The sequence below is a fragment of the Myxocyprinus asiaticus genome, chromosome 31 (assembly GCF_019703515.2).
Source record: "Myxocyprinus asiaticus isolate MX2 ecotype Aquarium Trade chromosome 31, UBuf_Myxa_2, whole genome shotgun sequence".
Lineage (NCBI taxonomy): Eukaryota > Metazoa > Chordata > Actinopteri > Cypriniformes > Catostomidae > Myxocyprinus > Myxocyprinus asiaticus.
The window spans coordinates 30,108,127-30,129,185 of NC_059374.1; the positions used below are offsets into that span (position 1 = coordinate 30,108,127).

At 36.1% G+C, this 21,059-nt stretch overlaps 2 protein-coding genes across 3 annotated transcripts; both read left to right on the plus strand.

The window, feature by feature from the left end:
• The first annotated feature begins 578 nt into the window (after window positions 1–578).
• Window positions 579–7,846, plus strand: LOC127422400 (calpain small subunit 1-like). Its single transcript, XM_051665891.1, has 11 exons — window positions 579–722; window positions 1,236–1,317; window positions 1,497–1,533; window positions 1,731–1,823; window positions 3,123–3,180; window positions 3,337–3,401; window positions 3,770–3,838; window positions 6,038–6,116; window positions 6,309–6,425; window positions 7,043–7,101; window positions 7,395–7,846. Exons 2-11 carry the CDS (start codon window positions 1,271–1,273, stop codon window positions 7,419–7,421), a joined length of 651 nt encoding a protein of 216 aa, XP_051521851.1. The 5' UTR covers window positions 579–722; window positions 1,236–1,270; the 3' UTR covers window positions 7,422–7,846.
• A 142-nt stretch (window positions 7,847–7,988) lies between these two features.
• On the plus strand, window positions 7,989–20,052 carry LOC127422401 (synaptosomal-associated protein 25-like). 2 transcript variants are annotated; one of them, XM_051665892.1, is made up of 8 exons: window positions 7,989–8,161; window positions 12,966–13,145; window positions 14,577–14,618; window positions 15,156–15,204; window positions 16,227–16,338; window positions 17,316–17,453; window positions 18,783–18,927; window positions 19,032–20,052. In XM_051665892.1, exons 2-8 carry the CDS (start codon window positions 13,074–13,076, stop codon window positions 19,095–19,097), a joined length of 624 nt encoding a protein of 207 aa, XP_051521852.1. In that variant the 5' UTR covers window positions 7,989–8,161; window positions 12,966–13,073; the 3' UTR covers window positions 19,098–20,052. The 2 variants fall into 2 exon arrangements, with proteins under 2 accessions (XP_051521852.1, XP_051521853.1); XM_051665893.1 differs by having other exon boundaries at window positions 13,062–13,145.
• The last annotated feature ends 1,007 nt before the right edge of the window (window positions 20,053–21,059 follow it).

Consider the following 21,059-nt stretch of genomic DNA (forward strand, 5'->3'; position numbering starts at 1 on the left):
GGTCATGTGATTTCAACATGGCTGCACCCCTGAGGAGACCCTCTTAATGGAAAAAATACAGCTTTTATAAGGTAGCTGATATGACTGGAGTGTTCATTTCATGTGAGCAGCCATGATTTAATACTTGTTTCAAAATCACAATTCTTTTCATTAGGAATATTTTTTTTAATGAGGAAAAAAATACTGAGTGCACCTTTAAGTAGGTCAAATCACAATACAAACCTTGTTATATGTGTACTTTAATGTGAGTTTCTTTTAGGTAAGAGGAAAATGGCATCCTATTCATCTGTAGTACCTTCTTTGTGAAATTGTGATTTAGAATGTGCCTCCAATTAATGATCTTTTTATCAGCATAGTTTTCCCCCACATATTTCGGTCACCATATGTAAACATGTAAGAAGATCTTTATCTTCTGAACTGCGGTTCAGAAATTCTGGGAGAGGATTCGTCATTAAACTTTAATGAATTGTGATAAATACACTTATTATTTTGATATCCATCCAGGTACAGTAAACATGCAGGATCGCAGTGCTGTTCGTGTAACTTGACTGTTTTTAGGACCCTGGATTTCACACATCCGCGGACTGGGTGTGGACCGCTGAGCAATCCATCAAGAACAGATCGCCTTTGGTCAACTGGTTTTACTGTTCTCTGTTTACCTGAGCAGTGGAAACTTTCTTCTCTGTAGCTTTCCAGTGGACCTCTCCAACGTCTTTGTTCTAGTAAGTTCTCATGTGTTATTTAGTCGTATTTGAAATTAAATTCCTGCTTTCTGAAATGCGTCAGAATTAAAGCACAACTGTCTGAAGCTGAACAAAGTGTAACTTTAAATTGTATCATGGCAATGAAACCAAGTAGGTAGCATACTTCATATGCGTACTATACGAACTAGGGCCTAGGCGATCTAATACCCAATGTTTTTGATATCTTGCTATCTATAGTTAGATAATATGTCAATCACATACTGAAAGCACACAGTCGTAATGCAGGAAATGGTTTGTGTTCATTCAGTGCATTACCCTTAAAAATGTACCATGGTACTAACATAGTTACTACAGTTATATTACTGATGTACAATCTTAATAAATTAGTTCTGTCGTGACCCGACTCTCACAATACAGGTGATGGTTTGTGTATGTCTAGTGCAGTAGTGCATTTAGTGTTAGACATTAGATATTAGTGAGTCTAAAACCTTTTGTTATAACTTTGGTCTGATCTTTTATTGTTTTGTTTAGATTTTCACTCCAGTGCCTTATTTAGAGTACTCAAAATGTTTTTGGCCAAAAGACTTATTGGAGGGATCCTGGATGTTGTAAGGTAAGCCTCCTATATATATATATATATACTGGCAAACTCTCACTACTTGTCTCTGCAAATATCAATAATTGTAAAGTCTGAAATACATGTTGAGTGCAAAACATCAACAATGTTTTGACAATTCATCAATGTCCTTAGTTTTTATACCTTTTTGTACTTTTTCCATATATGCATCATAGCAACATCGATCCTGGACAGTTTGTTCCCTCAGACCCTGTAAGTTTTTATACAGTTATTTTGTTATTTTAACAATTATGATATTTTAGGCAATGAGCAATGTGTTTTTCTTCTTACAGTTAATGCACATTAGCAAATCCTGGAAGTCAGATATAGTGGTTCATTGATTTCTTGCTTTGGCGTATGAAAAAGTTTAATGCACTTCTCACAGTGCTTTCTCTGTCTTCTAATCCCAGCCTCCTCCCAAAAGACCACTGGCATATGCAAATCAGAATGAATCTGAAGAGGAGAAGCAGTTTCGCAAAGTGTTTAAACAACTTGCAGGGGATGTGAGTAGACCTGCTTTGTACAGTGGACCTTGCTCTCTTTATCAGCCCTTTTCAAGTTTGTTTAATTTGCATTTTATCAAACAGTGTCTGTATGATACTGTAAATAATGTAAATAATAAGGTAGAAGTTGTGGTGCAGTTTTCTGTAACATCATGTGAATGCAGACTGGTATACACTCACGTCTGTAGCAATTCACTTTGAGAAGGAAAAAACCCACCTCCCAAACACACACACACACACTTCTCAAATCATCCGAACACCTCTTAATGCACAGACTGATCTCACAGTGAATTCAGAAAGAGTAGGTTGACTTTTCTTAAGCTAAAAAAGGTCTGTGCTGAAACACTGCCCCCAGTGGTGTCCATGGAGGGGCGCCAAAAGCGAGTTGTGAAACGAGTTGTTTTCAGCTGTACTGGCTGTAATAGAGTGAAGAGGAATGCTATTTTATAAACACTTGTCAGGGATTTGGCATAATGTGGCCAATCCTAAGGTACCGAAACTCTCAGAAACAGCATGCCGACTTCCCATGTGATCATGTTGCAATGCACTAGTTCATCAAGATATTTGAGACTGGTTTTGGTTTAACAAACCAGGCATGAAAAGTTGTGTAATTAGTCAGGTGAACACTTTTGTCAGACACTTCAGACTCCAGCTAGAAACTTCCACATCAAGTCATATCTACATTCCATTGCCTTACTTCGCCCAGCAGGCTTGTGGCTTTTCCTCTGATTTTAGCACAGTTTATTGCCACACAGTCTTGTAGGGTTCATCCAAAGTTACTGATCTCTGAACAGCACAAAGGGTGTGGTTGTAGCAGGCAAAACTACATTGAGTCCAGAGGCAAGAAGTATGACTGGCTCTTCCTCTTTTGTACATTCCTGCTATTGTGATGCAGGGTGTTCCGGCAGTTATGGGAGTTTTGTTAAGGACGATGGGTTGAGTTTGTGATGAGTCACAGAGAGGCGTGGATGCCTGCTTTATGCTTACTGGAGTGTTGGATTCATTATATGAAAGGCCTCACCTCGGAAGTTGAAGGGATACTGCCCTTTTTTGCACTAAACCATTACGAATCTAAAACTAGTATTTACAACAAATAAACAAATTTCCTGTCACTTTAGTATATTTTTCCTTCTTATTTTGAGGTGCACTATAATAGAAATATAATTAGGTTATTTTTGACCTCACAAGTTCAAATTAATAGTCTTAGTAAATTGTTTTAAAAATGTAAATGTCATAAGCCTGCTGTGAAGAGAGAGAGACCCAGTTTTTACACCTTGTATTCATTTTCTATCATCATAGGACATGGAGGTGAGCCCAAATGAGCTGATGAATATTCTTAACAAGATTATCTCCAAACGTGAGTCATCTTAACCTATTTTTTGTAGCAATTCAAGCTTATTTTCTCTGTATGCTCACAGAGTTTCTGTCTGTGATTTGCATTCACCTTAACATGCTTGAATGAGCCACGATGTTAATGCATGTTGATAAGATGTTCCCTTATTCTCACCTCCAGATGCTGATCTGAAGACAGATGGTTTCACTATTGAGTCCTGCAGAAGCATGGTTGCAGTACTGGATGTATCCTTCAAAAGATAATATAGAATTTTGGCTGAAATGAAAACAAGACGGTGAGAACAGAAGTACAGTCTATTCAATGGGTTGTACTGTTGTTTAAATTGGTGTTGATCGTTTAGCTGATGAAACATTTTCCAAAAGAAATTTCAGAAGACATAAAAACTCCTGAAAATGCGAGTTGCAACAAAACAAACACATTTTTATATTTGATATAGAACCTTTATGCAGTGCATGCCATTGTACAGAGTGTAAGTCTATCCCCCACAACTTCGTTTTCATCCATGTAAATTGAATATGTTGTCTACCCTGACTAAGTATATTAAGTGTTTAAGTGCACATACATTGATTTTGCCTTAATTATCTGCTCTCAGAGTGATAGCACTGGAAAGCTAGGCTTTGATGAGTTCAAGTATCTTTGGAATAATATCAAAAAATGGCAGGTAAAAACCTAATGTATTATGTATTATATATTTAAAGGATTATTCCAGGTTCAATACAAGTTAAACTCAATCAAAAGCATTTGTGGCATAATGTTGATTACCACAAACATTTATTTATTAATTTTTTTGTTTTTTTTCCCCCTTTTTCTCCCAATTTGGAATGCCCAGTTCCCAATGTGCTTTTAAGTCCTCGTGGTCGCGTAGTGATTCACCTCAATCCGGGTGGCGGAGGACGAATCCCAGTTGCCTCCGCGTCTGAGACCGTCAACCTGCACATCTTATCACGTGGCTTGTTGAGCGCGTTGCCACGGAGACATAACGCGTGTGGAGGCTTCACGCCATCCACCGTGGCATCCACGCTCAACTCACCACGCGCCCCACTGAGAACGAACCACACTATAGCGGCCACGAGGAGGTTACCCCATGTGACTCTACCCTCCCTAGCAACCGGGCCAATTTGGTTGCATAGGAGACCTGGCCGGAGTCACTCAGCATGCCCTGGGATTCGAACTCCAGGGGTGGTAGCCAACGTCTTTTACCACTGAGCTACCCAGGCCCCCCACAAAAATGTATTTTAACCTGTCCCTCCTTTTCTTAAAAAAACTAAAAGAGCAAAAATCTGGGTTACAGTGAGGCACTTACAATGGAAGTGAACAGGGCAATCTGTAAACGTTAATATACTCACTGTTTCAAAAGTATAGCCACAAGATGTAAACAATATGCGTTTTAATGCTTATTAATGTTTTCTGTGTAAATTTATATCCAATTTTACAACTTTGTTGCCATGACAACATAACTCCATAACCATTGGCCCCATTCACTTCCATTTGAAGTGGCTCACTGTAACCTTAATTTTTGCTTTTTTAAAGAAAAGGAAGGATGAGTCGAAATTATTTTTTGTGGAAATCAACATTATGCCACAAATGCTGCTGAATGATCCTAAAGGCCTTTGCACACCAGTGTTGATGCAATAATGTGAAACAAATCACCAATGAACGGCCCTTTCACTTTAAAAGCGAGGCAAATTATAGCTGTTAGTACATTCATGCTTTTACAATAGAATCGAGTGTAAACAAAATATTAACAGTTAAAACGTTATCAATTTGAACAATACTGATTGTATCTTATTGCCATGTACATCTACTTGTATTATACATTTGCTCAAAACCCTGCGTGTTACGAATTAAACGTGACGATATCTAAATGCTCCAAAAGTCTATATAATCCACATATTAAAACACAATCCCAACCAACATCATCACATTTTTGGCATACAATGGCATTTTGATACAAAGACATATATACAGAATGCACTGTAATTCACAGCAATAGTATTAATGTTATTCATATTTGGCAAAGAAAAACCCTTAAGATCCATAAAGTTGTTTATTGAAAAAGTGATACAAAGGCAAAGATGCCACAATATATATTCAATTAGAGATAGAAGAGAACTCACATAAGATTAAATGCAAAGCAAAAAATGCAGCAATAGGGAATAAATTATGGAGACAATCCACATAAGATCAGAGAGTTTTTTTAAAGGAGATGCAAAGCAGCAATGCCGCCATATCATTTACATGTTAAGAGAACCCATATGAGAATTATTATTTTTATTTTTTTCAGTGTTTAAGGCATTTGATGCAAATGAAATACACATCCTCACTGCTGGTTCAGGATTTCTTCCTTGAGTTACTTCAGCGTTTATTGTGGGTGGTCAAAACAACTTTCTGAGCTTTAGCACCACCAGTAGCGCTAGTTTTGGTAACTGCAGTGGATCCTGACACTTTAAACAAAGCTCGTATTTTATTGGTCAGGGCATTTCATCACCTTGCAAAGAAAAAAACTGACACGCCGTAAAAAAAACCTTGCTTTGTCAGCGTGTGAATGTTTGCTTCAGGTGTGAATCGGCTTCATAGGAATCCATTGTTTCTCGAGGCGAAAATTCATGTTTGGCGTGCAAAAGCCTTAACTTTTATTGAACCCAGAATTTTCCTTTAACCCACTGTCTTTTTCTAACATTATGTTGGTAATGGAACTTGTTTTGCAAATAGCTACAAGTCATAATGAGTTTGCGAAACAAACCACTTCTGTTTTGTATATACAACAATATCTTTTGAGTTTTTCTGGTGCACCCAACAGATTTTCCTTTGCATGTCCTAAAAATAGGGTTTCTGAGCAACCTGTCTTTGTTAAATACAGGGAATTTACAAGTCTTTTGATGCAGACCGCTCTGGTTTAATTGGTGCTGACGAGCTACCTGGAGCTTTCAAAGCAGCAGGTGAGTGGTGTTGTCATGTAGAAATGGTTACAGTTTAGGTTACAGTTGTGACACAAACTTACTTTTCAATGTTTTAGAAAAATGCCAGTACTTTTACCTGTCATAATTCATTCTAAAACACTTATAAGTCAGAGTGGAATAGGATTTGGTTTGTTGGGTCTTACTTGGAATTTCCATTCCATCCTTGTTCAGGCTTCCCACTTAATGACCAGCTGTTCCAGCTGATTGTCCGACGGTACAGTAATGAAAGTGGCAACATGGACTTTGACAATTTCATTGGGTGTATTGTGCGTCTAGATGCCATGTGTCGTAAGTTGTGCGATTGTTTTACTGTCTTCATCATTTCTTCAGCCTTAAAGAGATTGTCCACCCAAAAATGAAGATTCTCTCATCCCAGATGTGTATGACTTTCTTTCTTCTGCAGAACACAATCAAAGATTTTTAGAAGAATAGCTCAGCTGTGTTGGTCCATACAATGCAAGTGAATGGTGGCCAGAACTTTGAAGCTCCATAAATCACATAAAGGCAGCATAAAAGTAATCCATATGACTCCAGTGTTTAAATCCATATATTCAGAAGCGATATGATAGGTGTGGGTGAGAAACAGATTAATATTTAAGTCCGTTTTTACTAGAAATCTCCACTTTCACTTTCACATTTAAGTGAAAGTGAAAATTGAGATTTATAGTAAAAAAAGATGCCTTTTATGTTGCCTTTATGTGATTTTTGGAGCTTCAAAGCTCTGGCAACCATTCACTTGCATTGTATGGACCAACACAGCTGAGCTATTCTTCTAAAAATATTTGTTTGTGTTCTGCAGAAGAAGGAAAGTCATACACATCTGGGATGAGAGAATTTTAATTTTTGGGTGAACTAACTATTTGATTCAACATTAATTACCTTACTGGCGTTATGTTCATTTACAGGTGCCTTCAAGACACTTGATACAGACAACAATGGCACCATAAAAGTTAACGTTCAAGAGGTATGTGAACTATAATTGAAGACTACAATGATATCGTATTACTTTGATCGTGAGTTTTTGATATTAACACATGTACATTGAAAAAATGTTGCATCATGTCGTAGCATCTAAATTAACTGGTTTGATTTAAGTCAAAAATAGTATTTAACATGTCTAATTCAACCTCACTACATAACGTTACACCAACAAATCTAACTTTATGGGTTAGATCAAGTAGAAATTGCTCCTTAAGGTAACAATTGCAGGTTACCACTTATTTATAATGTAAACTTTCTTTTGTTTTCTGTCCACAGTGGTTGCAGCTGACTATGTACTCCTAAACGAAGAAGAATATACTACAACATCTTGATTATATTCTGTTGTTAATTGCCAGATTTCTTTGTTTTGTTTTTTGTGTTACCTTATTGTTTGTTTCAATGTTAGTTTGATAGCATGGCATAAACTTACGGTGCCTTTACACTAGGTGGCAGCTTTGTTGCAATGCTAGACAGAGTGTTTGCATTGTGTTCTCTAAAGGTTCAGTTTATGCCATATTTCATTCCAAAGCAAGTGTGGAATTTTTCAATTTATTCAGCAACTTCATAGTTTACAACCAAAAATAAATATGTGTTATGGTGAGATAATAGCTTTTAAGAACATTCCAGTTGCATATTAATCACTGAAGACATCATTGAACTGACAGCTTTGCAGTGTATAATATTAAGCTGAAGTGCAAATAAACATTATTTGTTCAAGACATACAAAAGCAGACATCCACTCATTACGTGTGCAAACACCGGCTGCCCTTAGCAACAGAAGCAGCCCTCTTCAGGGGATGGATAGAGGATGACTGACAGTTTAAATAGCCAATTAAAATCTCTAGCGCGAGAACAGGGCTCCTCAAGTGGGCGTGGTTTGGAGTTACCTGGGATGAAGAAAACTGCTGCCTTGTAGATGATGCTGAAATAAGATCAATGAGCAAACAGGTGTTGAGCGCGACTAGGCGAACAAAACGGGCTTTGTCCTTGCGCAGTCATCCGGGGTAGAGACCGTTTTAGCGTGTGCCTTCTCTCGTACTACGGTAAGTTTGGTCGAATTGACGAACATTTCTTTAAACAATGATTTTTTTTATTATTTCTTTTTTTTAACTTTTTTTTTAGATTTCAATCTCTACATGTTGAAATATAACATTCTGAATTGGATTGATTGTAGTATTCCATATTAAAAAAATATACTTGAGAAACATTGCATCATTATATATTTGCCTTTAATGTATAGTCGGATGTTATTTGTTTCCTCATATCAGAGGTTTCAAAACTTTTAATGAGGGAAACGTTTAAATTTGTGTAATATTTTATTTTTATCTTTTTTACGTCAAGCTGCTTGTATTATTCAAGCGCAAAAAGGCAAGAGTTAAACTGATTCCATCAAATCTGATTATACTTTGATAAAAATTAAAGTCTGGTATTATAATGTTATCACGGCTCCTTTAAGGACAGTAAATGACGCTTCTATTATTTTGGATGGTCAAAATCATAATATGTCCATATAAATGTATCTAATTGCTGGACATGTAAACAGTTTCAATCAAATGTCAATAAATAATCTGAGACTTTGTACAGTTTTACAGATTTTAGTTTACTGCCTGTTATGTGATTTGGACAGCAGTCCTTCATTAATGCAGATGAAATCCCTTCATTAAGGGCATGTTATGTCCACCTGTGGTTTAAAACCCATGGGCAAACCAGTCCAATAAATTATACAGTGTGTTGATGTGCTCCGGGGAAGGCACTAAGATGAATAAATCTTTTCCTTTTCAGGAGGTGTCATTTGACATTTGCCTTACAGTAAATGCTGATAAAAAAAAATCTATATTGACTAGTCTCCTTATAATAAAACAGCATCAAATGGTATCTGTATGATATACTGTATCTTAGACTAATTATGATCAATGATGTAAAACTTAAAAAGTTAAAGAAAGGAGAAAGATATAGCATATAGAGTTACGGTGGGCTTTTCATGAAGTCATTCAGAAATCCAAAAAAGAAAATGTAAGTTACAATTAACTACATAATAAATAAATCTAACTTGAATCTATACATCTTATGAATCTAATCTAACATGGTGAAGACATGTGTGGATCACCCATTTCATTGGGGTTCAGCAACAAGTTTCTGGTTTTGATGCTCTTTTCTTTTCCAAATAGGCTATGTTTTGGAGAACGTTCAACTGTTTCAAAATATACATTGTTTATGAGCTCAATTTCACACTAAAATAATAATTAACCTGGAGGCACATTGTAACTAAAAGTGTGTTTAATGGTGATATATTTTATAATTGACATCACCCCTGCCCTATGTTCTGAACCATACGCAGAATGAACTTTAACTAGTAATCTGTTAAAGGTGATAGCACACGGTATCTAGCTATTATTATAAGACCTGTTTTTACGAATAACACAAAACTTTTGTATACCTATTAGAGCTCAGAGCTGGGGAGTACATGTAATGGGAATACATGTAACTGGATCACGTATATAAAATCCAAAATATTATTAACTGTATTCCACTACAGTAACAGTTTAAATCATTGGTAATCAGAATACAGATACACTCAAAAAAGTATTTTGATTGCTGAAGAGATTACATCTTTTTTTTTAGAAACAACACTGCATAAGATATTTAGGTTTTTCAGAGAATGTATTTTTAACATGTGTGTTTTGTCTTACTGTACTGGCAGAGTTTTTATAGTCAAAACAATTGAAAAATTGAAAAATCTACCAGTGCTGAAGAAGTAATCAAAAATATTTAGATTACATAACTGAATTTGAGTAATCTAATGGAATACATTACAAATTAAATTTTACAGCATGTATTCTGTAATCTGTAGTGGAATACATTTCAAAAGTAACCCTCCCAACACTGTTAGAGGTAGACCGATATATTGGTGGTTTTACCGATTAATCGGTGCAGATATTTGCTTTTTGTTACGATTGGTTAGTGACAAAAACTATGCCGCTCTAGTTGCTGATATTTTTATTTTATTTTAATTCCAGCGTGTTCTTCTGTAGCCAGTGTTAGAGGGTTCTGAATGGCTTGGATCTAGAGTAAACAGCGGCCTCTAGAGGTGAAATAAAAACAATCTGACACCTCTCGAGGATTTGATGTATCTAATGCTGCCTTCATGTGCTATCAGAATTATCCTACTTCCCACTTCTGAAGTGTTAATTATGAGTATGTCAAGTTCAAGTGCTTTGTTGTCAAAAAAAATGGCAGGTTCATTCATACATATTTCTTGAGGAACTTTTATTTTGACACCATATCACTTGCTGACGATAATGGAATTTTAGTCAAAAACAAGCTATAGTCACAGTGTAAAAATGTACAGCATGCATAAATGGTTGCTGATATACATAAATGAATATGACAAAATTGCCCTTACAAAAACAAAACCTGTCATTCACTACAGAAACTGTACTATCCTCCGCCATGTTGAAAGTTTAGGACTCCTCCAATCTCGGATACTCAGGTATCAAAATTATCTCAGAGTTTCCCAGTTGTAATTACTATTTGAGGGATCATTCATGTGCAACTTCAGAGTGGGAAACTCATATTTACTATAATTCCAATAACACGTGATTGCAGCATAAAACTTTCATTATAGAGCTGTTCAGCTTATAGTCCAAAAACCCGGAAGAGAATACGCCATGGGTTACTTTGGGATTTTCCTATGAGTTTTTATCATGTTTTTTTTTTTTTTTTTTACTTATGAGAAAAATAAGGTCTGTGGTAAACATTACTTGACGATGCATGGACGTTTTGTTCTACAACATAAATTACACACAGTCATAACACAAATGTGAATTTCGAAGCCATATTTAATTGCCTAACTTTTTATTAGAAACATACAGCAGCTTCAAAATTCACATTTAAATACAAAGCATTGTAACAGAGCATAGTCTCTTTCATTTCAAAATAAGAGTCCCGAAATAAGTAAGGGCCTGCTTATAGTTAAAAGTCCTGCGTTTTGCACCAAATCTTCAATTTTTCTTATTATTATTACAATTTTGGTTGCACAAAAGACTTAATTCGAAATTTTGTAATTCTTGTAGCCTTGATATCTGTGACCCTTCATAGTTTGGAAAGACTAAAGGTGCATCCCAAACCACACACTTCTGCTCTATTCTACGCCATTTTGTAGTGTAAGTAGTGCGAGTAGTATGTTTTCAAAGAAAATGCAGCAAAAAGAAGTGTACTTTAAGTACCTGTATGATGCACTTTTTTAATAGTCAAAATGGAGTGTGGAATGTTGGACACTTAGTGCACTCAGCACACACGGCTTGCCATACGTAGCGGAAGGGGCGGAATAACCTGGCGGCACTGCTGGTCTGATAAAACAGTTGTAAATAATGAAGAATGTAGCAGCTAGCGAAACTTCCGTGGATACAGCACCTTACAAATTTGAGCTGAATGCTTTACCATCACCCCACGCTGAGTGAATATGTACGTTGTTTAAGATACAAGTGTTGAACTGAGGTTGGCTAATGCGCTAAAGCTAGCAGCAACACATCAAGTGCGCTTGAATCGTCACTTCCGTCAGCTGTTAAACGGCGAATGCTTCCCTTTAGTAAAATAACCATTAAGTAGTACATTTGGGACAATAACTACACTTTGAAAATTCATACACTACATGGCATGCATAATGTATTTTTTAAGTGCATAGTGTATAGTGTGTTGTTTGGGACACAGCTTAAGATTGTATTTTTTTTACATTCTACCATTTTAAAAACTATTGATATCCGATTAATCGGCCTATTTCACCACCTTAGCGATCGGTATGGACAAAATCCACTATCGGTCGACCTTTAATACCCATATGCATGATTTATTGGTTAACATATGATGATGATATGAAAGGCTTCTTACAAGCCATACAGCTGCATGTTGCTACGGTGAAACAAATACTGTAGGTAAATCTTGTGTAATTACAATGTATTGAATACTGCAGTTGAAATGAGAAAATATTGTTTTTGTGTGTGGAGTGTGTGGTAATTCTGTGTCCTGGTGATATAAGATGTTTGATTTTGCATATAAATGTTCAGCTTAAAGTAATAGACTATAAAAAAGTTTATGTACTAATTAAAGCTGTCAACAGAGACAGAAATAAATCTGTTTCCTCTCCGGGAACAAGGAAGAGAATTTTAGTGTGTTTGTGTGTGTGTGTGTGTGTGTGTGTGTGTGTGTGTGTGTGATGTTTGCGTTTTGTCCAGAGGATGCTAAATGGATGATGATGCCCTTTAAATCATATTCATCATTAAGTGTCTTAAAATCAATATGGATAATTCAGGGGAAAAGCGAATAGTTTGGTGATGAACATTTTTACACCTTTATTTCAACAGTCAAGTTTTGGCATGAGTCCCCTTAACATCAAATGGCTATAGCTGTACTCCACATTTCTTCTAGTTTTCATATATCACCATGATATGCATCTTTGGTTTTGGTACATTTTAATATTCCAAATTACTTGTCTTTGAAGGTGATCATATATCATTTATTTCAGTGAAATAACAAAACTTATGCAGCAAATAAGTCTCACTGCTTTGGTTCGAATGCCTACTGTTGTTTTACTTTAGTCATAAAACAAAGGTGCGCAAGACATTTTGACAACTTAAACACCCCTCCAAAAGACTGTGTGCTCAAGGATTGGTTAAGTATTGTATTGATGTATAATTTTCCAGTCTGATGCTCTAAATGCATGCTGATTTTGATGCACCTAGCAATTAATGAATGATGTTTTCAGTGTTGTATAAAGGGTTTATCTGCTTTCGATGTTATGCAAAGAATTTCAACACATCAGCTGTGCTGTGCTCTTCTCTGTTGTATTAGACCAATTATTGCTGTCAATCTGAGGCATGCTGAGGTTATAAAGCCCATGTTCTAAGAATAACTGCATCCCTCGACCTGTCCTCCCCCCTGCTGCAGAACTCAGCTAGGATGGCTGACGACCCCACCATGAGATCTGAAGTGGAGGAGCTACAGAGGAGGGCAAATCAGGTGACAGATGAGGTAATGACATGAACAGACACCAAAGTGGTAGGAAACTTCTAGATGAAAGTATTGATTCTTCTGGATCTTCAGCTGACAATTGAGTGCCCTGCGTTTGTGAGTCCTGTTTTGATGAGACTGCACAACCCAGTCTCACTCATCAACAGCCTTACAGTGATGACATCAAACATTTTCCCTGTTCCTCTGTTATGTTAAGGTTACTACCGGTCTCTCTCATTCCCATGGTACATAGCAGCAAAGATGATGACGCTAAACACATTATATATCTACCTGCAGTATAAATAGATTCCCACTGTGACTGAGTGATGTAAATCATAAATGGGTCCATTATTCAGTGTCAGATTTTCCACTCTATGTTAAATAATGAAAACACAATATACAAAATGTCAGTGTACAAAAATTGAAAATACACTTTAAAAGGTTTAATGCCTTTTAAGTTTAATCAAAGTGATGCCAAAGTTACAACCTGCAGTGATTACAATTTTTCGACCACTTTGAAATGAATTACTGATTAGGAAAATCAAACTGAACCAAAATCATGTAGAATTGAGATAAATTATTGTGACATGTTAAATGGATGGAAACAAAGATGCTCTTAAAGGGATAGTTCACCCAAAAATGAAAATTCTCTTATCTTAAGATTTTTAGAAGAATATCTCAGCTCTATTGTCCATAAAATGCAAGTGAATGGTGACTGGAACATTGAAGGTCCAAAAAGCATATAAAGGCAGTATGAAAGTAAGCCACATGACTCCAGTGGTTAAATCCATATCTTAAATATGAATCTGTTTCTCACCCACACTTATCAAATCACTTCTGAAGATATGGATTTAACCACTGAAGTCATATGAATTACTTTTATGCTGCCTTCATATGCTTTTTGGACCTTCAAAGTTTTGGTCACCATTCACTTGCATTGTATGGACATACAGAGCTGAAATATTCTTCTAAAAATCTTCGTTTGTGTTCAGCAGAAGAAAGAAAGTCATACACATCTGGGATGGCATGAGGGTGAGTAAATGATGAGAGAATTTTCATTAATGGGTGAACTATCTCTTTAAAGTAACAATTGCAGGTTACCACTATCACTTTAAAACCTAATGATGGAAAAAAATGTACAGTGTTGTTTTACCATAAGGAGCTATTCCTGCCTGATCTAACTCTTAAAATGAGTTTTGTGGGTACAACCTAAATGTAAGTTGATTTAGTGATGTTAAATAATATATGAATAAGACCATATATTAGACCATATAATTTAGATGTTACCAGTTACCATGAAGCACAAATCTATATTTTTCAGTATAGATTGGGATTTTATTTTTTTGTTTGTTTGTGTATGACTTGCTTTGGGTTTCAGAGAACTCTTTATAACCAACATTATACTTTGAATTTGTCTTTAAAATCAGTTTTCATCTCTTTTACCACCAACAGTCCCTAGACCTCACAAGAAACATGAGGCTTCTCTTAGAAGAGGTGAGAGCTCATTATTCATTAGATAATATTCAAAACTGCATGCATGTTGTGTCTTATAACTGTGTTTGCCTCATCCTATAATCATCACCAACAATGAATTGTTTGCTGTTATGCCATATCAATTCGTATCCCACTGGAAACTGCTCTGTCATCATGGGAAAAAATAACTTTGCTCTGCTCAAACAATCATACAAAATTAAGCCTCTGACTCTGAGTACAATGTTCTTTCATAATGCCCTGAAGACACTGAAGTATATTATCAGGAATGCTAAATGTAATTTTATGCAGTTGTGTGTCCATAGAGGAACTAACAGGTTTTATTCTTTAGTTTAGTTCTCTTAAATTGGCGCTTGGACACAAACAAAACATATACAACAAGAGCACATATAACACACATTTTGTAACCATTTCAAATATGTTATACACTAAAATTCATTTATGAAGCTAGGGTGGTTTGGCTTTGGGTTTAAAAGAGAATAGGTGCATTGGATCCTGCAGTGTGGTCTTGTACTGAATTCTGTCCTAATTTTTCAACAGAGTAAAGATGCTGGAATCAGGACACTTGTTATGCTGGATGAGCAGGGAGGTAATGAATAATCTCCATACACAATAGTGTTACAGATTAATAGAAATAATTGAAAATGCACTGGAGCTAAATAATGAACTTGTAAATGCATCATTAGTTGTTCAACCAGTGGATTCGCAGTTGCATCTGTTTGACAGGTAGCAATTATCTCTAAGTTAATCATGCTGTGAAAGATGCCAGAGAGCTGCGTGGGAGTAGTGCCCATGTCTTCTTCATCCTCTAATATTTACTTGTCTTTTCAGTACAACATATATACAAGTTTAGCTATATATGATTTTGTACATATGGAAATATGTACCTTGTATGTGTTCATGTTTGCATGCTCGCATATATCTTCTCCATTCAATTCCCCTCCCTGCTGCCTCCCACTCCCTCGCCTATCTCCCCTGCATGGGCAGAACAATTGGACCGCATTGATGAGGGCTTGGATCAGATCAACAAGGACATGAAGGAGGCTGAGAAAAATCTCACTGAAATGGCCAGGTGTTGCGGTCTCTGCATCTGGCCATGTACAAAGTAGGTCTCCTCCCAGACACCTGAGCCATAGCTGGGCTTTGTCAGTTATAGTCAGTTATCCCCCTATCAGTATTGTCACCTCTCTGCCTATGTCTCCGCCTATTGGAAAGCCTGTCCAGCTTTGATTTAGAATCATATTTGTCTTTTTATGTGTGTGTTTGTTTGTGTGTGTGTGTGTGTTCAGGGCCTATTTTGTGAGCAGAGGTTTGCTATAACTACATGCAGTACATCATGAATAGAAATAATACATTTGAAATTAAGCTGTACAAAGTTGCAACCCATGCTCACACAACAATATTGCTTTGTCTTTCAGCCATTTTTTAGTTTACATTTGTCTGTTTTGTGTCTGTCATTTTGAGCTAGAGCTACTGTTGCTACTGTGATGTTTATTTGCTTGTGGGTTTGTGGTGCTTCTTGCTGAGAAAACTGTGGTTGTGTTTTTATCTTGTCCCCATCTTTAATCCCTGAAACTGCCATACCCTGTGATCGCACCCTCCATCATCCAGAGCAGCTGGAGCGGATTGATGAAGGGCTGGACCAGATCAACCAGGACATGAGAGAAGCTGAGAAAAACCTTTCAGACCTGGGCAAATGCTGCGGTTTGTGCTCATGTGATAAGTATGTGTTTGGAGGAGCTTTTAGGGGCATGTAGGTGTGCTTGCATGAAAACTTTGCATGCCTCAGTCATTTTGCTTTTTGTTTTGCGCTGAATGACTGCTTGTGTCAAAAAACTCAAGAAATCACAGTAAATTGATTGGATTTTATGAATTGTTTAAACATACACTCATTGAGCACTTTATTAGGAACACCTGTACACCTACTTATTCATGTGTAAAATCATGCAGATATGGGTCAGGAGCTTCAGATAATGTTCACATCAACCATTAGAATGGGGAAAAAATGTGATCTAAGTGATTTCGACCATGTCATGATTGTTGGTGCCAGATGGGCTGGTTTGAGTTTTTCTGTAACTGCTGATATCTTTGGATTTTTACTCACAACAGTCTCTAGAGTTTACTAAGAATTGGTGCCAAAATAAAAAATAAAATAAAAAATCCAGTGAGCAGCAGTTCTGCGGAGGTCAACGGAGAATGGCCAGACTGGTTCGAGCTGACAGAAAGGCTACGGTAACTCAGATAACCCCTCTGTACAATTGTAGTGAGCAGAATAACATCTCAGAATGCACAACACGTCGAACCTTGAGGCAGATGGGCTACAACAGCAGAAGACCATGTTGGGCACTTTATTAGGACCATAGTGTTCCAAATAAAGTGCTCTGTGAGTGTATAAAGTTGTTTTGTAAGAAACTACTTGGTTACAGACCTCTGAAAAATGATAAATGTGAACAGTCATGTGCCCTCACTGAATTGGACTCAATTTTGAAACTATACTCTAAGCAGATCTTAAGTACTGTGATTCTTGTGTGGTTCATTCAAAACAGACGCACCACAAAATAGCTGTATCTTCAGGGTTAAGTGTTGAATCCCATTCAACCAATTATGGCAATAATAGTCTAAATTTCACACACAATTTCTCGAAGTGTGGGATATGGGGGACAGATATGACTGATCTTGTGAACTTTGACTTTCTCTCAGGCTAAAAGACTTTGAAGCAAGTGGGGCCTATAAGAAGGTATGGGGTAATAATCAGGATGAGGTGGTATCTAGCCAGCCCTCTTCCCGAGTGGTGGATGAGAGAGAGAAGATGACCATGAGCGGTGGATATATCAGAAGGTGCCAGATCTTTTGGCTTTTTATGCAGCGTACAGCCCACTATAACCTCACATTTTAAATAGATAAGTCATCAACCATTTAAAATCAGTCTCTCAGTTTTCATTAAGCTCCTTAACAGGTTACGATATGTTTAAGAGTTATTTAACACCTAGAGTAAGAATTAGACTGAGGTTTTAAACAACAGGTCCTATAAAATTGGAAATACATTTTCAAACATATTTTCAGCCCACCTGAAATGTCGATCTGGAATAATTGATTTGTATTAACGAATAGAAAATATTTATTTATAGATGATTGGGGGCATAAAAGAATATGGTCAGTGTTACATGTTATGGATAAAGATGGTAACATGTTGAATCACAGTAATTTTTGTAGTAAAATATTTTAAATGGTTACCCCAAAGTTTATAGTATAGTTATTAAAAGTATTCATTGATTGGGTTAATAAAAGTGGCAATAAATATACAGTGGCAATGCCCAAAATACATGATCCCATGATAAATAAATAAAATTTTATAGACAAAAAATGTACTAACAAATTTTTAAGAAAATGTATTGTACAAGAATGTTTTCTAGGACCTATACAGGAGCCTTCAGCACTACAAACAGAAAATCAGCATGTGAATTTAGGAGTAAATACCTTTTGTTTCCTATTGCTCCTAATATAGTTAATTCAAATATACTGTAGGTATAATGTGTATTACTGATGTAGGAAAAGTTGAACATGTGTTTTTTTCATTGTAATTTGGTGCAGACCTTATGGAATGTCAATGGATAAAACAAAAAATATCTGTTGTACCTATTATTTCTTGGGATATTGTAAAATTTGGTATAATAATTAAGGGGAAAAGATTATTTTGTTTCGAATAATCAGATGCTTTTTTAACATTTTTTATAAATAAATATAGATTAATAAAAACACCACCTCAACTACATGTTTTTTAAATGGAGCTATCCCTGTATTTTGATGCAGTAAAAAGGATAAAAATTCCCCAATACAAAAAAATAAAAAATGTATTTTTTTATTCAGATAAATATGAATTTGTATAAAGGAACACCTCCTAAATTTGTTATGTTCTTGTTTTTCTTTACCTTTTGTGTTATATAATGTCTATGCCTATGTACAAGTTGGTATACTGTGTTCTCATTCTGTAAAGATTTTTTTTTTCCGTAATAATTTGCCTTTTTGTTGTATGTTGACAGAATCTGATTCAATAAAAAAATATAATGTTAATGCAAATGGTTGCCATATCCCAGCAGTATTATTTACCAGTATTCAACAGTGATTTGAGAGTGTCTCTTAGCATTTGTGTGCATTTCTGTGTAACAGAGTGACCAACGATGCCAGGGAGGATGAAATGGAGGAAAACTTGGCCCAGGTAGGCAGTATCCTTGGCAACCTCAGAAGCATGGCACTTGACATGGGCAATGAAATCGACACTCAGAATGTCCAGATTGAACGCATACAGAGCAAGGTCAGTGTTTGGAATGGAATCATTTTTTTGCTGAACAAAAATGTATGTTCTACCAAGCCAGTTTATTTCAATGGTCCTTTGTTATCTTTCTTTATTTTTTGCAGGCCATAGTCAACGAGTCCCGCATCAGTGAGGCCAATCAGAGGGCCACAAAGTTAATAGCAAGATAAAAACATGGGAGAGAGTCTATGATTTGTTAAGCACGTTTAAAACGTAGGAACATGTGCACACAACATGATACAAATTATTAAGCCATATGTCCCTTTATATAATTATTTATGTAACTTGTATTTCTGCCTATTGATATGACTACGTTTTTTTATTTATGTTCTGAGAGCATAGCTCAATAAAAATGGAATGAATAGTAATATACGGTCACTAGTCTGCATTATCTTGTGCTGTATGTTTAATTTAAGCATACTGTATAAAAAGCTGTTAGACTGCTATCTTGTTCTTTTTACCAGACCTGTAGAACATGAGTTATCACTCTCACTGACAAAACAGTGTCTTATATTGATAATTGTAATTTTTTGTCTGCTTTGAGTATTTTTTTTTTATTTTTTTTTATTTTTTTTTATAAATAAATGCATTTTTAAAGTAAATAAAAGGGTGCTTATGTTCTTCAAATACAGTGATATACTGGCGGCTACATTTTGGAATAATGTACAGATTTTGCTGTTTCGGAAGGAAATTGATACTTTAATTCAGCAAAATGGCATTCAACTGATCACAAAGTATAATCAGGACACCATCACTATTTGAAAAATATAATTTTTGATCAAATCTAGACAGGCCCCATTTCCAGCAGCCATCACTCCAACACCTTATCCTTGAGTAATCATGCTAAATTGCTAATTTGGTACTAGAAAATCACTCCATTATATCAAACACAGTTGAAAGCTATTTGGTTTGTTAAATAAAGCTTAACATTGTCTTTGTGTTTGAGGAGATGACTTCCAGACGGCTGGGGAACCTGTCGAGTTATGGCAGAAAATGGGGCAGTTATTTGTCTCATTTGGAGAGGTCCTAGTGTGGGGCAGTGGAGGGAGACACATTTTTATTTATTTTTTCCTATATGTTGAACTTTGTCTTTTTTTTTATGTACTATTTGTGTGTCTGTTTATATGTGGGTATTTAGTTATTTTATATTGTGCGGGTGGGGGTGGGGGTGGGGTGGGGGGTTATAAAGGGTTTTAAGTTGATTCCTAATGTATAATTTTGTGGTTAAATTTATTTTTGTCTATCTTGGAATCAATAAAAAATGTTAATAACAAACATTGTCTTTGTGTTTGTTTTTGAGTTGTCACAGTATGCAATAGACTGGCATGTCTTAAGGTCAATATTAGGTCAAAAATGGCAAAAAAGAAACAGCTTTCTCTAGAAACTCGTCAGTTAATCGTTGTTTTGAGGAATGAAGGCTATACAATGCTTGAAATCGATTTCATCCAAAGGTGTACACTACAGTCTTTAAAGACAAAGGACAACTGGCTCTAACAAGGACAGAAAGAGATGTGGAAGGCCCAGATACAACTAAACAAGAGGATAAGTACATCAGAGTCTCTAGTTTGAGAAATAGTTGCCTCACATGTCCTCAGCTGACAGCTTCATTGAATTCTACCTGCTCAACACCAGTTTCATGTACAACAGTAAAGAGAAGACTCAGGGGTGCAGGCCTTATGGGAAGAATTGCAAAGAAAAAGCCACTTTTGAAACAGAAAAACAAAAAGAAAAGGTTAAAGTGGACAAAGAAACACAGACATTGCACAAGAGATAATTGGAAAAGAGTGTTATGGATCTTAACCCCACTGAGCTTTTGTGGGATCAGCTAGACTGTAAGGTGCGTGAGAAGTGCCCAACAAGACAGCCACATCTATGGCAAGTGCTACAGGAAGTGTGGGGTGAAATGTCACCTGAGTATCTGGACAAACTGACAGCTACAATGCCAAGGATCTGCAAAGCTGTCATTGCTGCACGTGGAGGATTTTCTGATGAGAACTCATTGAAGTAGTTTAAGAAGTTCTGAACATTTGTTTTCAAATTGTAACAGTAATTTTTCACATTATTAATGTCCTGACTATACATTGTGATCAGCTGAATGCCACTTTGCTGAATAAAAGTACCAATTTCTTTTC

Coding starts and splice junctions, on each gene's coding strand:
- LOC127422400 (XM_051665891.1), top strand. CDS start 1,271: ATGTTTTTGGCCAAAAGACTTATTGGAGGGATCCTGGATGTTGTAAG. Junction 3,181..3,336: donor TAACAAGATTATCTCCAAAC/GTGAGTCATCTT, acceptor TCTCACCTCCAG/ATGCTGATCTGAAGACAGAT. Junction 7,102..7,394: donor TAAAAGTTAACGTTCAAGAG/GTATGTGAACTA, acceptor TTCTGTCCACAG/TGGTTGCAGCTGACTATGTA.
- LOC127422401 (XM_051665892.1), top strand. CDS start 13,074: ATGGCTGACGACCCCACCATGAGATCTGAAGTGGAGGAGCTACAGAGG. Junction 17,454..18,782: donor AGCGGTGGATATATCAGAAG/GTGCCAGATCTT, acceptor TCTGTGTAACAG/AGTGACCAACGATGCCAGGG. Junction 18,928..19,031: donor TTGAACGCATACAGAGCAAG/GTCAGTGTTTGG, acceptor TATTTTTTGCAG/GCCATAGTCAACGAGTCCCG.